At 38.8% G+C, this 22,454-nt stretch overlaps 1 protein-coding gene across 7 annotated transcripts in view; it reads right to left on the bottom strand.

Moving 5' to 3' along the window:
• Nucleotides 1–3,862: 3,862 nt before the first annotated feature.
• The window catches only part of DDX6 (DEAD-box helicase 6), a 34,781-nt gene continuing 16,189 nt past the window's right edge, over nucleotides 3,863–22,454 (bottom strand). For 5 of the 7 annotated variants that reach the window (XM_032639605.1, XM_032639602.1, XM_032639603.1 and 2 more), the window contains exons 5-14: nucleotides 20,334–20,463; nucleotides 19,259–19,405; nucleotides 18,034–18,128; nucleotides 16,456–16,578; nucleotides 15,844–15,972; nucleotides 14,362–14,478; nucleotides 10,801–10,864; nucleotides 9,904–10,005; nucleotides 9,216–9,422; nucleotides 3,863–8,182 (exon numbers count right to left, since the gene is read on the bottom strand). In XM_032639605.1, the coding sequence (XP_032495496.1) occupies nucleotides 9,247–9,422; nucleotides 9,904–10,005; nucleotides 10,801–10,864; nucleotides 14,362–14,478; nucleotides 15,844–15,972; nucleotides 16,456–16,578; nucleotides 18,034–18,128; nucleotides 19,259–19,405; nucleotides 20,334–20,463 (1,083 nt within the window). In that variant the 3' untranslated portion in view covers nucleotides 3,863–8,182; nucleotides 9,216–9,246. The remainder of the gene's footprint in view (nucleotides 8,183–9,215; nucleotides 9,423–9,903; nucleotides 10,006–10,800; nucleotides 10,865–14,361; nucleotides 14,479–15,843; nucleotides 15,973–16,455; nucleotides 16,579–18,033; nucleotides 18,129–19,258; nucleotides 19,406–20,333; nucleotides 20,464–22,454) is intronic. The other 2 variants (XM_032639608.1, XM_032639609.1) reach the window with 1 other exon arrangement.

Raw genomic sequence — 22,454 nt, 5'->3', positions numbered from 1 at the left:
TGGGTTTTGTTCACTACTTTGGTAGTTAGAGGCAGTTCTAGTGGCTTCTACATAGCATTTTCTACCATAATATTATTCCATGGGTCAGGGAACTAATTTGGTGATTTTGCCTGTTGCTGAGGGTGTCAATTCCCACTATGCAATCTAGACCTGGGTTTGGGGACCTAATATGTCAACTGTGATATGGACCCAAGCCAAAACTCCATGGATCACTTGACCTCCATAAGCCTTTACTCTGACCTGTAGCATTTTGGGTCCCCAGTAGTCCTCAAAAGTCTAGTTATTCCCTCTTCCCCAATATATAGTCACACTAGCAAATGGTCACAAGTCCTTTTGAGGAAGGCTTCGTTGTTATTCAAGAGGCTCTGCGTCAGCTGTCTCGCACCTAGAAACTTCAGATATCAACAGACTGGCTCAAGTCAGAATTCTGTTCATCAGATCCAGAGATTTTCTGTGTATACAAATCAAGTAAAACTTTAGAAGGCTGCCATCTATTTCAGTCCTAGGGACACAGTAACCAATTAGCTAAGGACAAAGCTACAGATAAGGGACCCTCTTCAAAACTCCAGGGGAGGGCTTCCCTGGTGGCGCAGTGGTTGGGAGTCCGCCTGCCGATGCAGGGGACGCGGGTTCGTGCCCCGGTCCGGGAGGATCCCACATGCCGCGGAGCGGCTGGGCCCGTGAGCCATGGCCGCTGAGCCTGTGCTCCGCAACGGGAGAGGCCACAGCAGTGAGAGGCCCGCGTACCGCCAAAAAAAAAAAAAAAAAAAAAAAAAAAAAAAAAACTCCAGGGGAGGCCTTCTTGTTCTGTTTGTATGTTAATTGCATGTTCATATTTTTAATCTTACGTATGCAATTGAGGCCTTTTCTTTTTTTTTTTTTTTAACCCTGTGCCAAAGAATAAGTTTTAAAAGGCCTACCACTTTTATGTGTGTGTGGGGTTGGTGGACAAAAGGTACAAGGAAGTTATTATTTTTTTTATTGAAGTAAAGTTGATTTATGATGTTGTGTTTCAGGTATACAGCACAGTGATTCAGTGATATATATATCTATAGATATAGATATATAGATAGATATACTCTTCCAGACTCTTTTCCCTTATAGGTTATTACAGAATATTGAGTATAGTTCCCAGTGCTATACAGTAGGTCCTTGTTGGTTATCTATTTTATATACCGTAGTGAGTATATGTTAATCCCATTCTCCCCACTTTTCCCCTTTGGTAACCATACATTTGTTTTCTATGTCTGTGGGTCTATTTCTGTTTTGTAAGTAAGTTCATTTTTATCTCTTTTTTTTAGATTCCACATATAAGCATATCGTATGATATTTGTCTTTGTCTGGCTTACTTAGTATGATAATCTCTAGGTCCTTCCAGGTAGCTGCAAACGGCATTATTTCATTCTTTTTTATGGCTGAGTAGTATTCCATTGTATATATGTATCACATCTTTATCCATTCATCTGTTGATGGACATTTAGGTTGCTTCTGTGTCTTGGCTATCATAAATAGTGCTGCTATGAACATAGGGGTGCATGTATCTTTTCTAATTATAGTTTTCTCCAGATATATGCCCAGGAGTGGGGTTGCAGGATCATATGGTAACTCTATTTTTGTTTTTTAAGGAAACTCCATACTGTTCTCCATAGTGGCTGCACCAATTTACACTCGCACCAACAGTGTAGGAGGGTTCCTCTTTCTCCACACCCTCTCCAGCATTTATTATTTGTAGACTTTTTGATGGTGACCATTCTGACCGGAGTGAGGTGATACCTCATTGTAATTTTGATTTGCATTTCTCTAATAATTAGTGATATTGAGCATTTTTTCATGTGCCTTTTGGCCATCTGTATGTCTTCTTTGGAGAAGTATTTAGATCATCTACCCACTTTTTTTCTTTTTGCGGTACGCGGGCCTCTCACTGCTGTGGCCTCTCCCGTTGCGTAGCACAGGTTCCGGACACGCAGGCTCAGCGGCCATGGCTCACCGGCCCAGCCGCTCCGCGGCATGTGGGATCCTCCTGGACCGGGGCACGAACCCGTGTGCCCTGCATCAGCAGGCGGACTCTCAACCACTGCGCCACCAGGGAAGCCCCAGTCTGCCCACTTTTTTCTTTTTTTTTTTCTCTATCTGCCCACTTTTTGATAGGGTTGTTTTTCTGTTGTATGAGCTGTTTGTATATTTTGGAAATTAATCCCTTGTCGGTCATATCATTTGCAAATATTTTCTCCCAGTCCGTAGGTTGTTTTATTGCTGATTGTCACAGCCCCTTGATTTCCCTATGCCTCGTCCTTTACCTGCACTTAATCCCGTGGTACTACCAGTGAAAATTTGAATTGTGATGCCACTGTATACCATGAATTATTCATGTTCCATCCCACCCACCAACCCCCATAAGGAGGTTATCACTGAGCTCATCAAATATAACTAACCCAATCCCAGAATCTCATTTTAAGAGTCTGTTTCCTGGGGCCACTTCTGGTACCAATTACTCTGTCTGGGTCCCAACAAGAAACAGATGGCATAGGAAAATTTGAGGAGAGTTTATTTACATCTGGCCTATTTACAAAAGCATGGGTGTAGGGAAAATCTATCAAGGGGAGAGGATGGTTACCAGAAAATGGAGGGAGAGTGACAGACTCAGCTGCAGAGATCTCCAGTTGAGAAACAAAGCAGCTGGAGGCATCTTACGGATAGGGAATTAAAGGAATACAAACTCCTACCTCACTTTTTCTAATTTCCTGAGGGGGAATCCCTGGTGAGCAAACCCAAATGGGAGCCGGAGAGCAGAGGAAATATTTATGTGGTTCATACAGGTCAATCTCTGGAGACAGTAAAGTGAGGGAGGGTGGGACAAATCCAGAGGCAGAGAGATAGCCGTATGCTGTTCCGCGATTGGATTAACAGGATAATGGAAATACACCTAATGAACTAGGAACAAACTGCCCACACAGCATCTACAAGAAAAATTGATCTTCGGCCAGACTGTACACATCCATTCTTTGCTCCTTAGATGAAAAAGTTGATGGCATGTCTCCCTACATTTCTTCAGTGTATTGTAGTGAAAGAACTGAACTTACAAATTTCTCGACTGCTGTAGCTTCCTGTATTTTGAAATCAGGTAATGAGTCCTCCAATTTTGTTCTTTTCCAAAACTGTTATGGCGGCTTGCCTCTCCATATGAATTTTAGAATTATCTTGTGGCTATCTTGTCAAAAAGCTTGCTGGGACTGGAAGGAAATACTCTGAACCTACAGATGAAACTGGGGAACTGACAAAAATAGAGGTGTCATATTCATGGATTGGAAGACTATGTCTTCAGGCCTGATTTCTTTCATCAGCGATTTTGCAGTTTTCAGCATACATGTCTGGAACATTATTTTGTTATACTGAAGTATTTCTTTTGGGGTGGGGGGCGAGGATGCTGTGTCCAGTTTTGTGTCTGGATTTCTCCAATTATTTAGGTCTTCTGATTTCTTTCATTAGTATTTCTCAGTCTCAGAATACAAATTCCATTCATATTGTTAATTCCTAAGTAATTTCTGTTCAACTTTCTAAAATATCTGAACAATTCTAGGAGGTGACTGACTACTAGCAGTCCCCCGGGCATACTGTGGACCAACATCTCTCTCCTTTCCAACTGATTATCTGTTCTGTGTTTAGGCTATGAAAACAGAGTGAAATGCAAACGGTGGGACAATGAATAAGGCTGGACAAAGGTGCTCACATAATTTATTCAGAGGAGTAGTGCTGAGAATCCTACTGCTTTACCAGAACGTGAGTTATTTAAGTAAAAATGATTTCAAAGGCAAGTATTCCTAAACCGCGCAGCCTGATGCTAAAGACACACCACACACACATCTGAAGTTCCAGTGGGCTTTTATTGTGATAAAGTAACAAAAATCAAGATTTTATCAACCAGCTTTTAACTTTATAAACTCAGCAGACACTCTGGTCCATATATGTGTACATACAACATAACACATTCCAACAAAAACAGCCCCACTGGAACATTTGCCAATTAACAGAAAGCCAATTTTCCCTTTCCCCAAATGTTTTCAAAATTGAGTCCCCACTGTTCACTTCTCAGTGGAACTGGTCCCTTGTGGCTAGGGACATTAAATTCTATCCCATTTTGTACTAAACATTTTTTTCAAGTTTTAATTTTGTTTCAAAAAAGGGACTAGCGACTTGGTTTTCTCCAGGGACCCTCCCTCACAACCACTGGGTAAAGTACAGCAGCCTGTACCTTAGCAACCCAACCCTACCCCTCCCTCCCCCCCACCCAGTATTGTCTACTGGAGAATTTAAACACACTTCTGTTGGAATCTGTCAGCTACGGAGGGGCAGAATCCAGGTGCCAGGCTAGCGCCCTCTTACCTCATGAACTGTTACAACCTTTGGACACTGAACTCTTTACCCCAAAGATGAGTTTTTAGATCAGAAAGGAGAGTGGGTTTTCTTTGGAAGTTTTAAAAAACTACCTTTAAGGATATAAAGTACAACTCTAAGCTCACCAAAGTCCACTTAAGTTCACCAAAGTTGACTGACGTCAGCTCCCACAAGGCCAATAATTTTGCTTGACAAAGGTTATTTTGCCAGAAAATGATTCCACAATAACAGCTTAAGAGACACAGAACGTTGAAAAAAGAGCAAATTAAAATAACATGGCTTAATCCCCAAGAACTTATTTCATCTTTTGTTACTCATCTATAAGGTCAGGAGTGTGACTAAAGGCAGTTACTGATGAGGTTATGAGCTTCCAAAGTGTTTCTAAATCCTTAGTGCAGATACCCTCCCTTTTGGGGCAAAGTAACCTCCCTCCCACCCCTATTAAAAAAAAAAAAATCAAGTTATCAGAATGAGATGTTTTGATTCCAACAATTTACACTCAAGGCTTTGTGCTGGGTTATCTGGTTCTAACCCAAGCATGATGGTCTCTAACACAAAGCACATGGCAAAGGAAAGATGCTCCCATCTCATTCTGAAAACAAATATCGATGACCAGTTGCCTCCCCCCTCCCTCCAGTCTTTGGGGCCAACCCATATTATGATGCTGGGACCAACTTGAAAATAATTTAGAGATTGTATTTAGGTTTCTCTCTCCCTTCTTCCCATGGAAGATCATTTTAGAATAAATTTATTCCATTCCATTACTAAGGGAAAAGGCAAGAAAGTTTCTCCATCGGAATGTAAGGAAAAGAGAAGGACAGAGGCAGCCAGCTATGTAACAGTCCACAAACCATTACACAACTATATAACCACTGGTTAAACCAGGTGCTGAATGTAATTTAAATATTAAAAATTGGGCAAATAGTTTTCATCCAAATGAACCAGTGGAAAAATATTATCATTACTTAAACACCCAATACTGCAAGGAACACAAAAACAACTTCCAATAGTAACAATGCTCCTTATTGTAAGGGCGATTAAAAAAAAAAAAAAAAAAGAGACTAGGCTTTGACCTAGTCCTTTGAGCATCTTTCCATTTAACAATTCCTATTCAAGAGACAAGCACCAAAACTGGACAGCTGCCTCTATAAGACTGTGTCCAATAGTGGTGTCCCAGATAGTTTTAAGTGCCACTCCTCATCAGAGGCTGTACTTCAGTAATACTTTCAATTTAAAGTCTGTGCTTTTAGAGGGACCCACAGGCACGTGGCACCAGGCAGAGCACAGTCTGATGGCAAACAAGACCGCGCTGCTTAGTCACCCACACTCTAGCGAGACACAAAACTTCATTTATGAGCGTTCCTTGTTTTTCTTCTATAATGAATGATTCCTCTTATCTCGCCAGAGGTGGGGGAGAAAGAGAGAGCTGCATCAGTACAAGGGCAAGATTTTTGGTCAAAAGTTGATGCCTTTTCAATTCCCTCCCCCCACCCCTCCCTGGAAAAAGGTTACTTCCTTAAGTAGGCCTTGTATTTAGTAACCAACATTGGCTGGATAGACACATGTGGCTTGGCTACCAGATAAATGAGTTATTCTTTTTGGGGTTTGTACTGTGCAGCTCTTGCTACAGTTTTTAAGGAGTTAGGGCTATGTCTGATCAGGAGGCATCTGCAGGATTTTGATCCTCAAGGAATTCTGGGTGTCACAATTTTGCTTAGAACTAGGCAGAGTCAAAAAGCAACTCTGAATAACTGATTTCTTTTTCCAGATGAGTTAAGCATGAAAGTTTATGCAGGACACATCTTGCAATATTTTAGGGTTTTGGAAAACAGTGGCATATGGAAATCAAATTTTTTTAATTTTATTTTTTCCTTTTTTTAAAAAAAAAATCCTAGATGCCTCCTAATTGACCTAGTACACTGGGTTAAAAGGGAATTAAAAACATTAAAAAAAAAGTTCACTGGTTTTGCTTCATCTCACTCCTTTTGCCTGGAGATCAGGCCAAACATCAAGCATGTTGGGAGGGGCACAATTTAAAGCAACACTATTGACTGTAACGCGTTTGCCAGCAATTTACAATGCAAAATGACAGATACTTCTTGTCACAAAGCAAGAGGATGGCAAGCAGCTTTCTGTAGCATCAAGGTTAACAGCTCTCAGGGGTTGCCCATTCCTGCAAGTTTATGTATCAAGGTGGGCAGAGGGCAATACACTTACACAGTACAGGAGAAGATCCACAGAAAGTAAGCCCCAGAACTGCTAATGTCACCACAGCTGGTACTGGCTAATATTCTGAAATGCAAATCCATGCTTTATACATATACTGCTCAAAGAAACTGCCACTCAATCAAACTGCCACACCGCAAGGCAAATTAGTCTTTGTCCCCTTTTGCTGAGCTTGAAAAGTTTCTCAAACTTTTAAAAAGGGGGGAAGAAACATTATCAGAGAGAGAGTCTCAAAAATAACATCTTGAATTACAGGTTTCTGAAGCTTCCTTGCTCTCTCTGTCAGGCCTCCTCCAAAGGTACTATATGAGACAAAGTGTGGCAGCAGTGATCCCAGACTTCTGGGTCCCTTTTCCAACAGAGGATGTCCCTGTAGAGGTCTGTTCTCTACAGTAAAAAGCCAAAGTACTTTTTTAGAATTTAGTGTTGCGGAAAACTGAGCCCCTCTCATCTTTAGCTGCTCCCATAATCAATCTAATCCCCTTAATCCCAGCAACCTTCATCCAAAAAAAAAAAAAAATATATATATATATATGTATATATATATATGAACCCAGAAAAAAACCTATTTACAAAGTTTATACAAGTATACACACCCAATTTTCTATGGGACACGCTTTGCCACAGAGGAAAGAGGGTCAAAGGCTCTGACATGTCTACACATCAAGTGCCATAACTGCTAATGGAGGTGTATGTAAACCAGTCTTTAGTGTTCTGCTATAGAGCACAAAAGGCTTGTCATATGGCTCCTGCAACGATAGACTGCTCTTTCCTTTGGGAGCGACGATGTTGCATCTACTCGGCCCAGAAGAAATTTTTACTTGGGGTTGTTGTTGTTTTAAATACATGTATTTACAGTGCGGATGAACTGCAGTTGCACATCAACTCCTCCACATAAAGAAAAAGAAAATGGTGTTTAACATTACTAATACGTTTCATCTTCCAGCCCTGGGCTTGAGTATCGGGTAGAAAGGGAAGAGAGAGACTTCAACTTGAAACCAAAACGGAAAGACAAAAATTTTAAAAAGAATGAAAAAAGAAAAAAAACACTACTACTGTTGATTCCTTGGGCTGTGTCTGAAAGATGATATTCTGAATGGTCTCATAGCATAAGGCACTTTGCACAAATAAGTAATAAGCTCTTCAGGCTTAAAAAACGGATGAGTAACCAGGGAGAAGTTGAAATGCACTCAAGAGTCAGCTGTTGGAGAATTTTGAAATCGCAGACAAGCTTGTGTTCATCAAGGTTCTTCTCTTTTTAGGGTTTCTCCCCTTCTCTTCTTTCTCCTCCTTCCTTGTCCCCCTTCCCCAGAAAACATTTTTAAAAAACCAGCAGTTAGTGCAACTAATGTTCAGTCAGCACACAGTGCAAACAAGTGGAACAAAAAAGGTAAATTCCTTTTTAGCTTTTTTCTCTTCACCAATTAAAAGAAAAAATGTCTGAGCTCTTTTAAGTCTTCATAGTTCCAAAATAAAAGAAGATGAAAAACCCACAAAGAGAAGAGCATCCCCCCAAAATCGATGTGTCACAGATCCAAACGAGCCTTCTGTAGTTTGTCAAAACCTAAAGAAAAAAGAAGCCTAAAATTAATGCCATGAAAGCAATATGAACTAGGATACATAGGTGTTCACAATCCCCATCCCACTGCTCTCTATAACAGCTTCTACTGAGCCTGTCTGCCTACTATAGAATTCACTCAGGATTAAGGAATTTCTGCTATGCATCCCAGAGACAGAATGAAACCCTGAAAGTTCTGGTAACAGGCAGCAGTCTCTATGACAGTTAAAAAAAAATTTTTTTTTAAACCGTACATGAACTCAACAGCCTGCCAATGTATTAGCAAACATGGGCTAGTTTTATATTTGTCCAAGGGTTTTGTGTTTGACATTTAAATTAGGATAAAAAGGTTAAAGTGAAGAGAGTAATTTGAAAAACCTAAAAATAGTAACAGGTAGAATGTTCACTGCTGATTTGGAAACTATCAGCTCTCAAATTAAATCAGAGTTTCCTTAGAGGAACGTAGGCTGTTTTAGGGGTTTTTCCCTACGTTAAGCCTTGTTTCAAGCATTTCTACCAGAGCCCAACAGTCACCAAAAGATGAGAAACCATCTGCAGGAAACCAGAGTGGGCATTTATCTTATTTATCTTATGCCCATAAGATAACTATCTTATGACAGTTATCATCATAACCTGATTACACCTTTAGCAATAAAATTTTACAGGTAATTTAACATAATTTATTAAGGTTCCCATTAGAAATTAAGAGTGAACACTAACAGAGACAACCGAGTGATAAAGAGCAAAAATATTTTCATATTCAAAATCGCTAAGATTCTTTTTTGTTTCCATTATTTTAGAAGTCTGAATTTGTCTTAAGTACTGCTCACGTACTACATTACTTAGGAAGACTATATTCAAGTGAACTGCATTTATGGATTCGCCAATAAGATGACAATTACAACTTCAAGATACTTCCTGTTTACTGTCATTTATGCCAAGAGGTATTTCATCCTTTACTGCTAATTATTATCGTGGAACATCAAATTTCCCCCAGGAAAGAGGACCTTGATTTCCTTTCTTTAAACATTATGCTCACTTTGCTATTTTGTCGGGTACACACATGCTTGTTAAGGTTTCTCATCTTCTACAGGCTCGCTGTGGTATTCTGCCACATACAGGCTCTTGTCAATGTTACTTGGGATAGGTTTGATTTCTGTTCCCAGCTGCTCCTCAATACTTTTCAGGTTGAAGCGATCATCATATGTGATCAAGTTGATGGCTAAGCCAAGATGACCAAAGCGACCTAACAAAAAACAATTTTAATTAATGAAACAGTTAAACATGGGAATCAGTGTGCAAGTACTAGTCTATAAGTGGCAAATCCATACAGGATTTATGTTTTGGTTCAGTGCCCTTCTGAGTATACGAACTCACACACACGCTACAACGTCAGGTTTCACAGCCTCAAGTAGCACTGCTATTTTACCTTTGTCAAATGAAAAAACAGGTGCTCATTTCTGTCAAAAATTGCCAGAATATACATACTAAGCAGTACAGTTAGAGAAGTGAGCTTCTCATTTGTGAATCTTAAATTAAGCATAAAGTTATTTTAACTTTTTAAAATAAGCGTTCTGGAAGAGTTGGCAATTAATTTGATATATCAAACAACTAAATTAGTTTTAATTCACTGTTCTAACTGCTACCACACTCTACAAAGGAACAAAATTTAGTGATTAAACTTCTCAAACAACTTCCACAAAGAACATCTCCTTCCTTTTCCTCACCTGATCTTCCAATACGATGGAGATAGGTCTCTGCCAGCTTTGGGAAGTCAAAGTTTATTACCACATTCACAGCTTGTATATCAATACCTCGGGTAAACAAATCTTAAAAAAAAAACCAAAAACACAAAACTCCATTATATCCTTCAATTTGGTGTCATAATACTCTTTAACATATATTTCTAATGTAACCTAAGCTTCATTAACTTCATCAGTAATTCAAAAGCATTTGCAAATTACTGGCATTATCTGTCACGCACATTACCATAAGCAGCTTTCTGCTCAACAAGTTACCTTTTCCCAGTCCTGTAACAAAAGTTTTAAAAAAATGGTCTAAGGTGACTGTGCAAATCAAGGATGACTGATAAGCTATATACTCATAAATGAGTCTCAGGAGTCTAATTTTCTTCAGTCTATTTTTGAGTATTTAATCCAAGGTTAACAGAGAAAATTATTTTTAAAAATTTTGTTGTGTAATGTAGAATATTTCTAAAAAGACATAATCCTCTAGCAGTAATTATTTCTGCTTTGTTTAGAATTCATTCATCCCCTTCTGCTAAATGATTTATAAGAGGCCTGAGGTAAGCTAATATGCAAGGCTATCCCTTCTAATTCTTTTCTAGTCCCACAATTATTATGCTAATTTAGACTTTGAAAAATACAGGTAGGGGGCTTCCCTGGTGGCGCAGTGGTTGAGAGTCCGCCTGCCTATGCAGGGGACACGGGTTTGTGCCCCGGTCTGGGAAGATCGCGGAGCGGCTGGGCCCGTGAGCCATGGCCGCTGAGCCTGCGCGTCCAGAGCCTGTGCTCCGCGATGGGAGAGGCCACAACAGTGAGAGGCCCGCGTACCGCAAAAAAACAAAACAACACAAAACTGTGTAAACGAAACAAAATACTTACCAGTGCAAACAAGATTGCGGCATAAGCCATTTCGGAAATCATGAAATACACGATTCCGATGTTCCTAGGAACAAAGCAATGCATTTGATTTGATTAAAACTCACACAAGCCCCCAAACTGCCACGATTTTTTTCTCCTATCCAAAATTCTTTATACCCAAATTATTTTTTACATGAATGAGAAAGGAGCCAAATTCAATACACATAAATTAAAAACAAAAGGTGAAAATAATTAACCATAGATTAGTTTCCCATGGGAATAAATATGAATACATATGTGTATGTTGCTTATTATCTCAATTCTTTTTTTTTTTTTTTTTTTTAAATTTATTTATTTATTTTTGGCAGTGTTGGGTCGTCGTTTCTGTGCGAGGGCTTTCTCTAGTTGCGGCGAGCGGGGTCCACTCTTGATCGCGGTGCGCGGGCCTTTCACTGTCTCGGCCTCTCTTGTTGCAGAGCACAGGCTCCAGACGCGCAGGCTCAGTAGTTGTGGCTCACGGGCCCAGTTGCTCCGCGGCATGTGGGATCTTCCCAGACCAGGGCTCGAACCCGTGTTCCCTGCATTAGCAGGCAGGTTCCCAACCACTAGCGCCACCAGGGAAGCCCCTATCTCAATTCTTAAAGGTATTTTTTGGGCTTCCCTAGTGGCGCGGTGGTTGAGAGTCTACCTGCCGATGCAGGGGATGCGGGTTCATGCCCCGGTCCGGAAGGATCCCACATGCTGCAGAGCGGCTGGGCCCATGAGCCATGGCCGCTGAGCCTGTGCTCCACAACCGGAGAGGCCACAACAGTGAGAGGCCCACGTACCGCAAAAAAAAAAAAAAAAGGTATTTTTCTTTTTTGCTGGAGTGGATTTTTAGTGATAATTTTCACCATACTTCTAAAATATTTCAAACAAAAGATGCCAGAAGTTTGGCTTGACCAAAACATCTACTATTTACCTTTTCAGTTATTATATACAAAAGCTCAAAATAACTACTTTCCAATTAAAAAACAAAAATGAAAACATACACTGACTCTAGCAAAAGCAATAAATCTAGCATCTGGTAAACTGGTCTTTTTTTTCAACACAATGTTCTTCCATTCTGAAATATTCTCTTCAACTTAATACATTCATTTCCTATGACAATTTTAATATTAGGGGCCTACATGAAGGTATCTGATCCATGACACTAAGCTTCTTTGAAAACCATATGTGAGCTGATTAAGTTCTTAACCCGTTAGCCTACAGAAACTGCTTTCTTATGAAATTTCACAACGTCAGCACAAACACAAAATGTTGTCTTGTGATAGTTTTGAATTTATTTTCTGTTGAATTAAGTTCTGAAATATAGATTGTATCCTTTTCTAAAGGCAAATAGTAAAAACAGATGTACCTGAGGAGGTACACAGAAAAATCAGAACCTTCTGCAATGATGGAAATGTTCTGCATCTGTACTTTCCAAAACTGTGACTGCTAGTCACATGTAATACGGCACTTCAAACGTGGTGTGACTGAAGAATTAAATTTTATTTTTTTAACATCTTTATTGGAGTATAATTGCTTTACATATCCCCTCCCTCTTGCGTCTCCCTCCCACCCTCCCTATCCCACCCCTCCAGGCAGTCACAAAGCACAAGCTGATCTCCCTGTGCTAGGTGGCTGCTTCCCACTAGCTATTTTACATTTGGTAGTGTATATGTCAGTGCTACTCCCTCATTTCATCTCAGCTTACCCTTCGCCCTCCCCATGTCCTAGCGTCCATTCTCTACGTCTAGGTCTTTATTCCTGTCTTGCCCCTAGGTTCTCCAGAATCTTTTTTTTTCTTTTAGATTCCATATATATGTGTTAGCATACGGTATTTTTCTCTTTCTGACTTACTTCACTCTGTATGACAGACTCTAGGTCCATCCACCTCACTACAAATAACTCAATTCCGTTTCTTTTTATGGCTGAGTAATATTCCATTGTATATATGTGCCACATCTTCTTTATCCATTCACCTGTTGATGGACACTTAGGGTGCTTCCATCTCCCGGATATTGTAAACAGTGCTGCAATGAACACTGTGGTGCATGATTCTTTCTGAATTATGGTTTTCTCAGGGTATATGCCCAGTAGTAGGATTGCTGGGTCATATGGTACTTCTATTTTTAGTTTCTTAAGGAACCTCTACACTGTTCTCCATAGTGGCTGTATCCATTTAAATTCCCACCAACAGTGCAAGAGGGTTCCTTTTCTCCACACCCTCTCCAGCATTTATTGTTTGTAGATTTTTTGATGATGGCCATTCTGACCGGTGTGAGGTGATACCTCATTGTGGTTTTGGTTTGCATTTCTCTAATGATAAGTGATGTTGAGCATCCTTTCATGTGTTGTTGGCCTTCTGTATTACTTCTTTGGAAGTATCTATTTGGAAGTGTCTATTTAGGTCTTCTGCCCATTTTTGGATTGGGTTTTCATGTTTTTTTTGCTATTGAGCTGCATGAGCTGCTTATATATTTTGGAGATTAATCCTTTGTCAGTTGCTTCGTTTGCAAATATTTTCTCCCATTCTGAGGGTTGTCTTTTCATCATCTTTATGGTTCCCTTTGCTGTGCAAAAGCTTTTAAGTTTCGTTAGATCCCATTTATTTTTCTTTCCATTTCTCTAGGAGGTGGGTCAAAAAGGATCTTGCTGTGATTTATGTCACAGAGTGTTCTGCCTATGTTTTCCTGTAAGAATTTTATAGTGTCTGGCCTTACATTTAGGTCTTTAATCCATTGAGTTTATTTTTGTGTACAGTGTTAGGAAGTGTTCTAATTTCATTCTTTTACATGTAGCTGTCCAGTTTTCCCAGCATCACTCATTGAGGAGGCTGTCTTTTCTCCACTGTATATTCTTGCCTCCTTTATCAAAGATAAGGTGACCATATGTGAGTGGGTTTATCTGTGGGCTTTCTATACTGCTCCATTGATCTATATTTCTGTTTTTGTGCCAGTCCCATACTGTCTTGATTACTGTAGCTTTGTAGTATAGTCTGAAGTCCGGGAGCCTGATTCCTCCAGCTCAGTTTTTCTTTCTCAAGATTGCTTTGGCTATTCGGGGTCTTTTGTGTTTCCATACAAATTGTGAAATTTTTTGTTCTAGTTCTGTGAAAAATGCCATTGGTAGTTTGACAGGGATTGTACTGAATCTAAATTTTAAATATTGTTTAATTTTAACTTATTTAAATTTTACCTGTTTTAAATTGCCACCCGTGGCTAGTGATTACTGTATTAAATACTAGCCCAAATCTAAGAATACGGAGAAGGAAGGGAATAAAATCTCACATTTCTATTATGCTTGGCAACTTACAAACTACTCATTCATACATAATCTCAATCTTCCTGACAACCTTGTGAGGTAAGAATATGTACTATTAACCCTGTTTGTAGTTAGAAAACCTCAGAGAGGTTAAAATGAATGGTCCTTTGCCTGCTAAGGAATAATTTATTCTTAAACTCACGGCCTTTGGAAGAGCATTAAAACAAAACAAAATCCAAGAAATACTAAGAAAAAGGTTTTAAAAATAATCTATACAAGTTCAAGTTTTATACTCACCTGCCTCATTTTAGCATGGATATAGAAGCAAGAATAACCCAGTTGAGAAATCTTCTTGGCTAGCAATTCAACTCTCTGAGAGGAGTTACAGAAAATGATCGACTGGTTTATCTGAAGCTGAGCACAGGGGGAAAACAAAAACCTTCATGAACTTTGCCAAATCTTGAAAATATCATCTAAGACTTAGAATCTCATGATACAAGAGAGATGCAAAACTGCAAAAATTTTAAGTACTATTGCATTTACATAGTAGTTGAAGATAATTTTTATTGTAGAGTAAGTTTTATTGTAGCAGAGTATTTTTCATAAGGGCCGCATAATTGCCAACAGGAGTAAAACACAGCCAATTCTCATTACTTGAGGTAGTTACGTTCTATACAGTTACTGGAAACACTGAATTACTGAATATAGGACCACTGCTTCCAGGGGAAATACAGGGTTAGGTTCCTGTGAGGGACACTTAACTTCTTCATCAACGGGTCAACAGATAACCTTGTTTTATGTGTGTTACTGGTTTTATTTTTTTTGGCCCTGCCACACAGCTTGCAGGATCCTAGTTCCCTGACCAGGGATTGAACCCATGCCCTCTGCAGTGGAGGCACAGAGTCCTAACCACTGGACCACCAAGGAATTTGGTTTAAACAGTGTTACTGTTTAAAGACACCTTATTTACTCATGGCCCACAGTTCTGTAACTCATGCCTTTATGAAGTTTATCTAATACATTATCTCTGCAAGGCACATCAGTCTTCTTGTACTTAGGAGCGCTGGATAACACTTCAGCACTATGCCTAGGGGCCATTTAAAAGAGTGAAATCAACAGAAAAGCACAGAAATGTGGGAAACGTGGCACTAAATAGACGGTGAAAAGGGTGCTCATTTATAGTATGAGCTGAAACAAGAAAGCAGGGGGAAACTGCACGAGGTCTCAAATTTTTCACGTATGTCTGCAAATGACGTCAAGAGCACCTGAGTACTGACTTTGGGGTGACAAGGAAATTTTGGCAAATTTGCAAAAACAGAATCTGCCTACAACGGAACAATTATAATTACTGAGAATAATGAGGACTATCTGTAATTAAGGTCAAATTATTTTAGAATCAAATTAGAAGTGCCTGTGACTTGACAATCATACAGTATCAGCTTCAGATCAACAACTCAAACTACCTTTAGGAAAAACTAAGGAATTTTTTTTACACTGAAAATGCTGAGAGGGACTTCCCTGGTGGTCCAGTGGTTAAGACTCCGTGCTCCCAGTGCAGGGTGCCCGGGTTTGATCCCTGGTCTAAGAGCCCACATGCTGCAACTTAAAAGATCCTGCATGCCACAACTAAGACCCGGCACAGCCAAATAAGTAAGTATTAAAAAAAAAAAAAAAAAAAGAACGAAAAAGAAAATGGTGAGAAAACTGATACAACTGTTTGTTTTACTGAGGTTAAGTAGTAATGGACAACATTCAGCCGCTGAAGCCTAACAGACTTACCCTGGAGAAAAGTGTGTTGAGGCAGTGTACTTTTTGGCGCTCAGTTACATATGCGTAGTACTGGGTTACTCCCTTCAAAGTTAGTTCCTCCATCAGGTTAATCTCATAGGGTTTCTGCAAATGGGAATTCTGAAAAAAAGAAGAGTCTCATATTTAAATGAAAGCAGAGTCTATTTCTTAAACTCAGAATATATCCTCATACATTTCTGCCTGATAAACTCTTACTTTAAGGAATGGAGCCCTCTTTAAAACGTTATTATCTGTCATGGAAGAAGTAAATTACCATAAAATGGGAGATATAACATTCAGATATACAGCTAAGTTACTATTTTGTACTTTAAATATAGAATTATGCTGTAATCAATTTATCTAGAACCAATGGCTATGTCAGTCTGACACCAAAAGCTAAGTGAACAAACAAGAATCAAATTACTTTTGTATCTTAAAAATATCAGTTAATTTATGCACAACAAACCTTAATTGAGCAGCTGAAGAAAAAGCCCCAAACTTGAAATCAGTGTAATACAGACTAGTAGTAAGATGTAATTATGGATAAAGATATACTCATGGACAACAGGATAGTACTGCTTCCAAGTACAGGTTTATACTCACCATGAACTTCTGTACACTAAGAGGGAAAGTAGCAGAATATAATAAAATCTGTCTGTTTTTAGGTAGCGTGAGAATAATATCCTCCATTATCTGCACAAAATCCTGTGACAGCAACTTATCTGCCTGCAGTACAAAGAGAAGACGATCTTAAACACAATGAAATAATGTCTAAGGTCTTTGGTTAATAAGACATCATCCAGCAAGTTCACAGAATGCTCCTGGTTGTAAACAGTAAGTCCTCTACAACACTGCATAGTCCAAAGGCACCAAGACACATTACCAGTGATTCAGAAGGGGAAAAGTCTGTAATACTCATCTTCCAAGGAAAAAAAGTCCCAGACAGATATAATCCTTGTTCCCATAACAAAATTTTAATGTGACTTCCATTACAGAGACATTATAGTATAGTGGTTAAAAGTACAGGCTACAGAGTCAAACTACCTAGGTTTAAAACTTGTCTCCTTATTAGCTATGTTGGGAGGTTTCTTAACCACTATTTCAGTTTCCACAATTTAAAAGTTAAGATGTCTTCTTACTATAGTAACTACTTTATAGAATACCTATCTTATAGGATTCTTGCAAAAATTAAATGAAAAAACACGTAAAGCACTTGGTGCTAGCACGCAGTAACTAATAAATGTGCTCTCATTACTCAAAGATAAAAACCTGTTCTGAATAGATCATGACGAAACTGCTCTAGTAATCTAAAACACAGACCAAACAGGAAAATAACTTTAAAAACATCAACACGGGTTTCATATATGTATAAAACACTGCTAGGTCCTAAGGATGCAGAGCTGAATAAGTTCTTAAAAGGCACTTATAACCTGGTGAGATAACACATTATAACAGGGACGAAAAACCAAACAATACAAAGTTGTATGTTAAATGAGGGGTTAGAGACATTACATGCTTCTTAAGATGAATCACAGAATGGAAAGAGACTTTGAATGAACTTGGCTTTGAGATTATTCAACAACTTCTCTCACTGAAAAATAAAAACCTCGCTTTACTAAGAAAAAGACACAAGGCTGATTTAGTCCTATAAATTCCTATCATCTGTTGTTTTTAAAGGGTAAAGCATGTTTTATAAGCAAATTACTTTGAACCGACAAGAGTCATGCATTTATTAAAAGGTCATAGGGACTTCCCTGGTGGCAGAGTGATTAAGAATTCGCCTGCCAATGCAGGGGACATGGGTTTGAACCCTAGTCTGGGAAGATCCCACGTGCCGCAGAGCAACTAAGCCCATGTGCCACAACTACTGAGCCTGCAAGCCACAACTACTGTGCCTGCGTGCTACAATGACTGAAGCCCGTGTGCCTAGAGCCTGTGTTCTGCAACAAGAGAAGCCACCGCAATGAGAAGCCCACCCACCACAACAGAGTAGCCCCCGCTTGCCACAACTAGAGAAAGCCTGCGCGCAGCAACGAAGACCCAATGCAGCCAAATATTAAAAAAAAAAACAAAAACAAATAAAAGTGCATAAACACGAAGAGGTTATGCTTCATTCACTGGCAGTTATGAACAAAGTCAGAGTAGTACAGAATAGTATATTTCCAAATGAAGAGACATTACCTCATCCAATACTATCATCTGGACATGATCAACTTTTGCTACTCCTTTCTTGATAAGATCCAGGATTCTCCCAGGGGTAGCTATCACGACATGCACTACACAAGATTAGAAAACATATTTTCGTTAATTTTAGTTGGGGCAAAAAGGATATAGTAAAGGTTTATATCATATATTTTATCAGAAATACTGCTGTAGAGGCAGGAATAATACAAAGAGGCACAGATGTGTTTTAGAATATGGATTTCCATTCCATCTTTGGTTGGCTAGAGAGTACTTGTTAGTTTCACTGCTACATGGGGGTGGGGCTACAACTTCCCAAATCACCTGCTCCAAATAAGGGGCATACTTCCTTGTCTTGGGGCAACCCCCAAGGAAAAACAAAAGGTATGCCAAGCTTCTGATACAGTAGCTTGCCTTTAATCTAGATCAAGGGTCTTCCGAAGACTGTAATAAGGATCAAATAAAATAATCATTTTAAATAACAGGACAGCACAAAGAATATAGTAATTAAACTAATCAAACGATAATCATATATAAATGTTGACTAAAATTCTATGTATAATTTTATATAAGTGGATTTCATTCTTGCTGTTTTCTTTTTTCACTTAATAATGTACCATGGAGAACTCTTCATTAAAAAATGAATACAGGTCAGCTTCACTCTTTAATGGCCGTGTGGAATTCCCTTCAGACTATATCCAATGTATTTTAGCCAAACTCCCTTGACATTCAGGTTGTTCCAAGTTTTTCAGTACTACAAACCATGCTGTAGTAAACAACCTTGCATTTGTCCAATTATTTCTTCAAAAAAGATTCTTAAAAATATACATTTATAATTTTGAAATATAATGCCAAATTGCCCACCACAGAGATTATATCAATTTATACGCCCATGTTGCAAGACAGCCAACTTCTCCACAAACTCACATTACTGGTTACTTATCAGCCTTGCCAATCTGAATTAACCTTGTCAATCAGATAGGTACAATATCACTTTACTGTTTTTATGTACAATTTAAAAAATTAGTAAGGCTGAATATTCTTTCAATTACTAAAACAATTTGTTTTTTTTGCTTGAATGAAAATGGTCATTTCCTTTATTCATTTTTCTACTGCAATGTTTGTTCCTTATTAATTTAAAAAACAATTTTAATAAGTTACTGAAAGGAAACACCTGTGTGTGGAATTTCAGAGAGCCAGCCACCTTACATCAATCATTTCCTACCTGTATCATCAAGCCTCATTATGTCATCCCGTAAATTGGTTCCTCCTGTGGTTGCCATCACTTTAGCCCCTCCCATGTGTTTGCTGACCTGGATGCAAATTTGACTGACCTGTAGAGCAAGTTCTCTAGTGGGAACAATCACCATTGCTGGAAAATAACAAATAACAGAGAAAACAGAAAAAAAACAGCATATATTAAGAGTTTAAGAAGCTACAGAAATATTTCCCCTTGGAATTAAGACACTCAAATGAATAAATTTCTTAAAAAAAAAAAAAGAGAACCTATTATAGTGTTCCAGATTTAGACTTTTCCTCAATAACAATGCTATACAATTCTTGTACTCTTCTTATTTACAAACCCTTGAAGGGTTCTTTGAGTGGTCAATTATTAGCCCAAAGTTCATTAATATTTTAGTAAGAGATTCACTAGTCAAAATACCCAAATAAGAAACTCTTGCCGCCCAGTTCTATTTATATCATATAAAAGTAAGTAACAGAGAGATGGCAGAAATAATAATTATAGATCAAGAAAGCTGGGGAAAAAAACAGCTGAAAATTTAAGAAAAAGCTTCAGAGATGAAAACTTAACTCTATTAGCTTACTCTGGGTACAGTTATGGAAATTTACTAACTGCCTAACCTCTTAAAATCCCCAAACCACAAGGCTTTAAAGAGAAAAAGTTCATGTTTCTACAAGGAACTCTGCAGACACACAGCTGTCACAAGAAACATTTCAGTTCCATAGTTTGTAAGTATCTATGTCAGATAATTTAACTTCTCAAGATCTTAGCTCTTCCTATCTATCTATAGGACGATAATCTTATTTTGCCTATCTCACTGGAATGTTGTCATAGCTGTGTAATATGTAAAAGAACTTTGAAAACTAGAAATCTCTTTAAAAAAAGTTAGGAATCATTTTTTTTTTTTTTTTTTAGGAATCATTTTTACAAGACAACCAGGCCAAAAACCGTGAAAAGGACAAATACGAATTCCAGATTATTTAAGTTCTGACTAAAAAAAAGATGGTAATCGCTCCAAGATTTAAATCGCCATTTACAGTTTAAACAAACAACTAACCTTGTATATTGTCCTTCTTCAGGTCTAGCCGTTCAAGTAAGGGAATGAGGTAGGCACCGCTCTTGCCTGTTCCGTTTTTTGCTCTAGCTAAAATATCCCTACCAGATAAAGCAATGGGAATGCTCTCCTCCTAGAATAGATAAGACAATGCAAATTACTTGTGAATAAAAACGGTACATAAGCAAATTCTTCTCTAAAACACACTGAAAGTATACATAGCTCTTTGGTATTATTTGGAAGTATTTTACAAGAATAAGTAGAGACCAAATAAATTAGCAGGAACAGTCCACGTCACCATCAGTATCAACTGACATTTACCAGAACTGCTTATAAAATACATACTCAAGTGGGGGCTTCCCTGGTGGCGCAGTGGTTGAGGGTCCGCCTGCCGATGCAGGGGACATGGGTTCGTGCCCCAGTCTGGGAGGATCCCACATGCCGCAGAGCGGCTAGGCCCGTGAGCCATGGCCGCTGGGCCTGCGTGTCCGGAGCCTGTGCTCCGCAGCGGGGGAGGCCATGGCAGTGAGAAGCCCGTGTACCAATAAAAAAAAAAAAAAAAAAAAAAAAAATAAATACTCAAGTAATAAAAAAACTGTATATGTAAGTCTGCATGTGCAAATGTGTTCTCTAAGGAAGCTGCGTATCAACAACCAAGACGAGTAACTTGGGCTAACATCATGAATACATAGAGGGAAAAAAGCAAAGGACATTTCACAATTAAAAACTGGAGGAAAAGACAGCACAAACAATATTCAAAGGAAAGACTGTAATAAGATATTCGGAGACTAGTAAACCAATTTGACCACAATGAAAAATTGTAGGTTGGACAATTTATCCCTACACAAAACAGGAATCAGCTGGAAAAGTTTAACCTCGGGTCCTATTTGATTTTTTTAAAAATCGTATTACATAATGTCCAATGTCTGTCTCACAGCCAACTTCTGTCCTGAGATGTGCTCAACTGGAGTCTCAACTCTATTCCAGTTATCTTGATCCATGGTCACATTACCAAGGCTGACTTCCCATTTTCATATTTGGCTTAGTTTGTCATATGTGTTTTGAAGAAGATAGTATTTATTAGGACAAATTTCCTAGACAATAGCAAAGGATTCCTAACGATTACTAAATATTAAATATACATATATGGAGAGAAATTTAAAAAGTAAAACAGGTATAAACAGAGAGGAAGCAGAACATTTCGATTTCTAAAACTAAACATTTTAATTTCTAAAACTAGAAAATTAAGAAAATAAATTAGGAAAAGAGATTCACAATCACTAAAATAATTAGCTCTTTCTATGCTTGAGCTAATGACCAAAAAAAGTATCTCTAGCACTTTAGAACTATTACTGAAGGACTTCCCTGGTGGCACCATGGTTAGGAATCCGCCTGCTAATGCAGGGGACACGGGTTCAAGCCCTGGGCCGGGAAGATCCCACATGCCTCGGAGCAACTAAGCCTGTGTGCGACAACTACTGAGCCTGCGCTCTAGAGTCCGTGAGCCCCAACTACTGAGCCCTCGTGCCACAACTACTGAAGCCCATGCGCCTAGAGCCCAGGCTCCGCAACAGGAGAAGCCACTGCAATGAGAAGCCTGCACACCGCAATGAAGAGCAGCCCCAAAAACAAAAAAACCAAAAAAACCCCCACACCGTTACTAGAGAAATAGCTAAGCATAAGCATCATGACTTTCATTTCCCACCATGACTCTTATTCTAGAACCCCAATCACAGGGGTCAGATGGGTTCCTTATGGTCAGAATAACTAACACAGCTGCCAGAACAACTGCGAAAATTATCCAGTCATAATACTCTATTATCTTGTTCCTACAGCCAGCATTAAACAGTCTGCTTATTATGTATGGTAAAGCAGGTCAAAGAAGAAAACCTTGGTTTTGACCCTTTGGTCTTGATCTCTGCCCTCCTACTTTGAGTCAACTCTATTAATCTTTTGTTGTCCTGAAGGCCCGTTATCCCCATGAGTTCATTCTCTTCTATGGTTTTTAAACAGGCTACCTGCATACTACTCAGTTCTACAGCAGAAAAAAAGGCTAGGTAGTCTCCCAGTGACTTCCTGAATCAGGTTCTTTAAAAGGATAAGACTTCTGGAAACCATAAACAA

The sequence above is a fragment of the Phocoena sinus genome, chromosome 8 (assembly GCF_008692025.1).
Source record: "Phocoena sinus isolate mPhoSin1 chromosome 8, mPhoSin1.pri, whole genome shotgun sequence".
NCBI classification, from domain to species: Eukaryota; Metazoa; Chordata; class Mammalia; order Artiodactyla; family Phocoenidae; genus Phocoena; species Phocoena sinus.
Note: the sequence above shows the minus strand (reverse complement) of the source record. Positions and strands in the feature narration are given on the sequence as shown.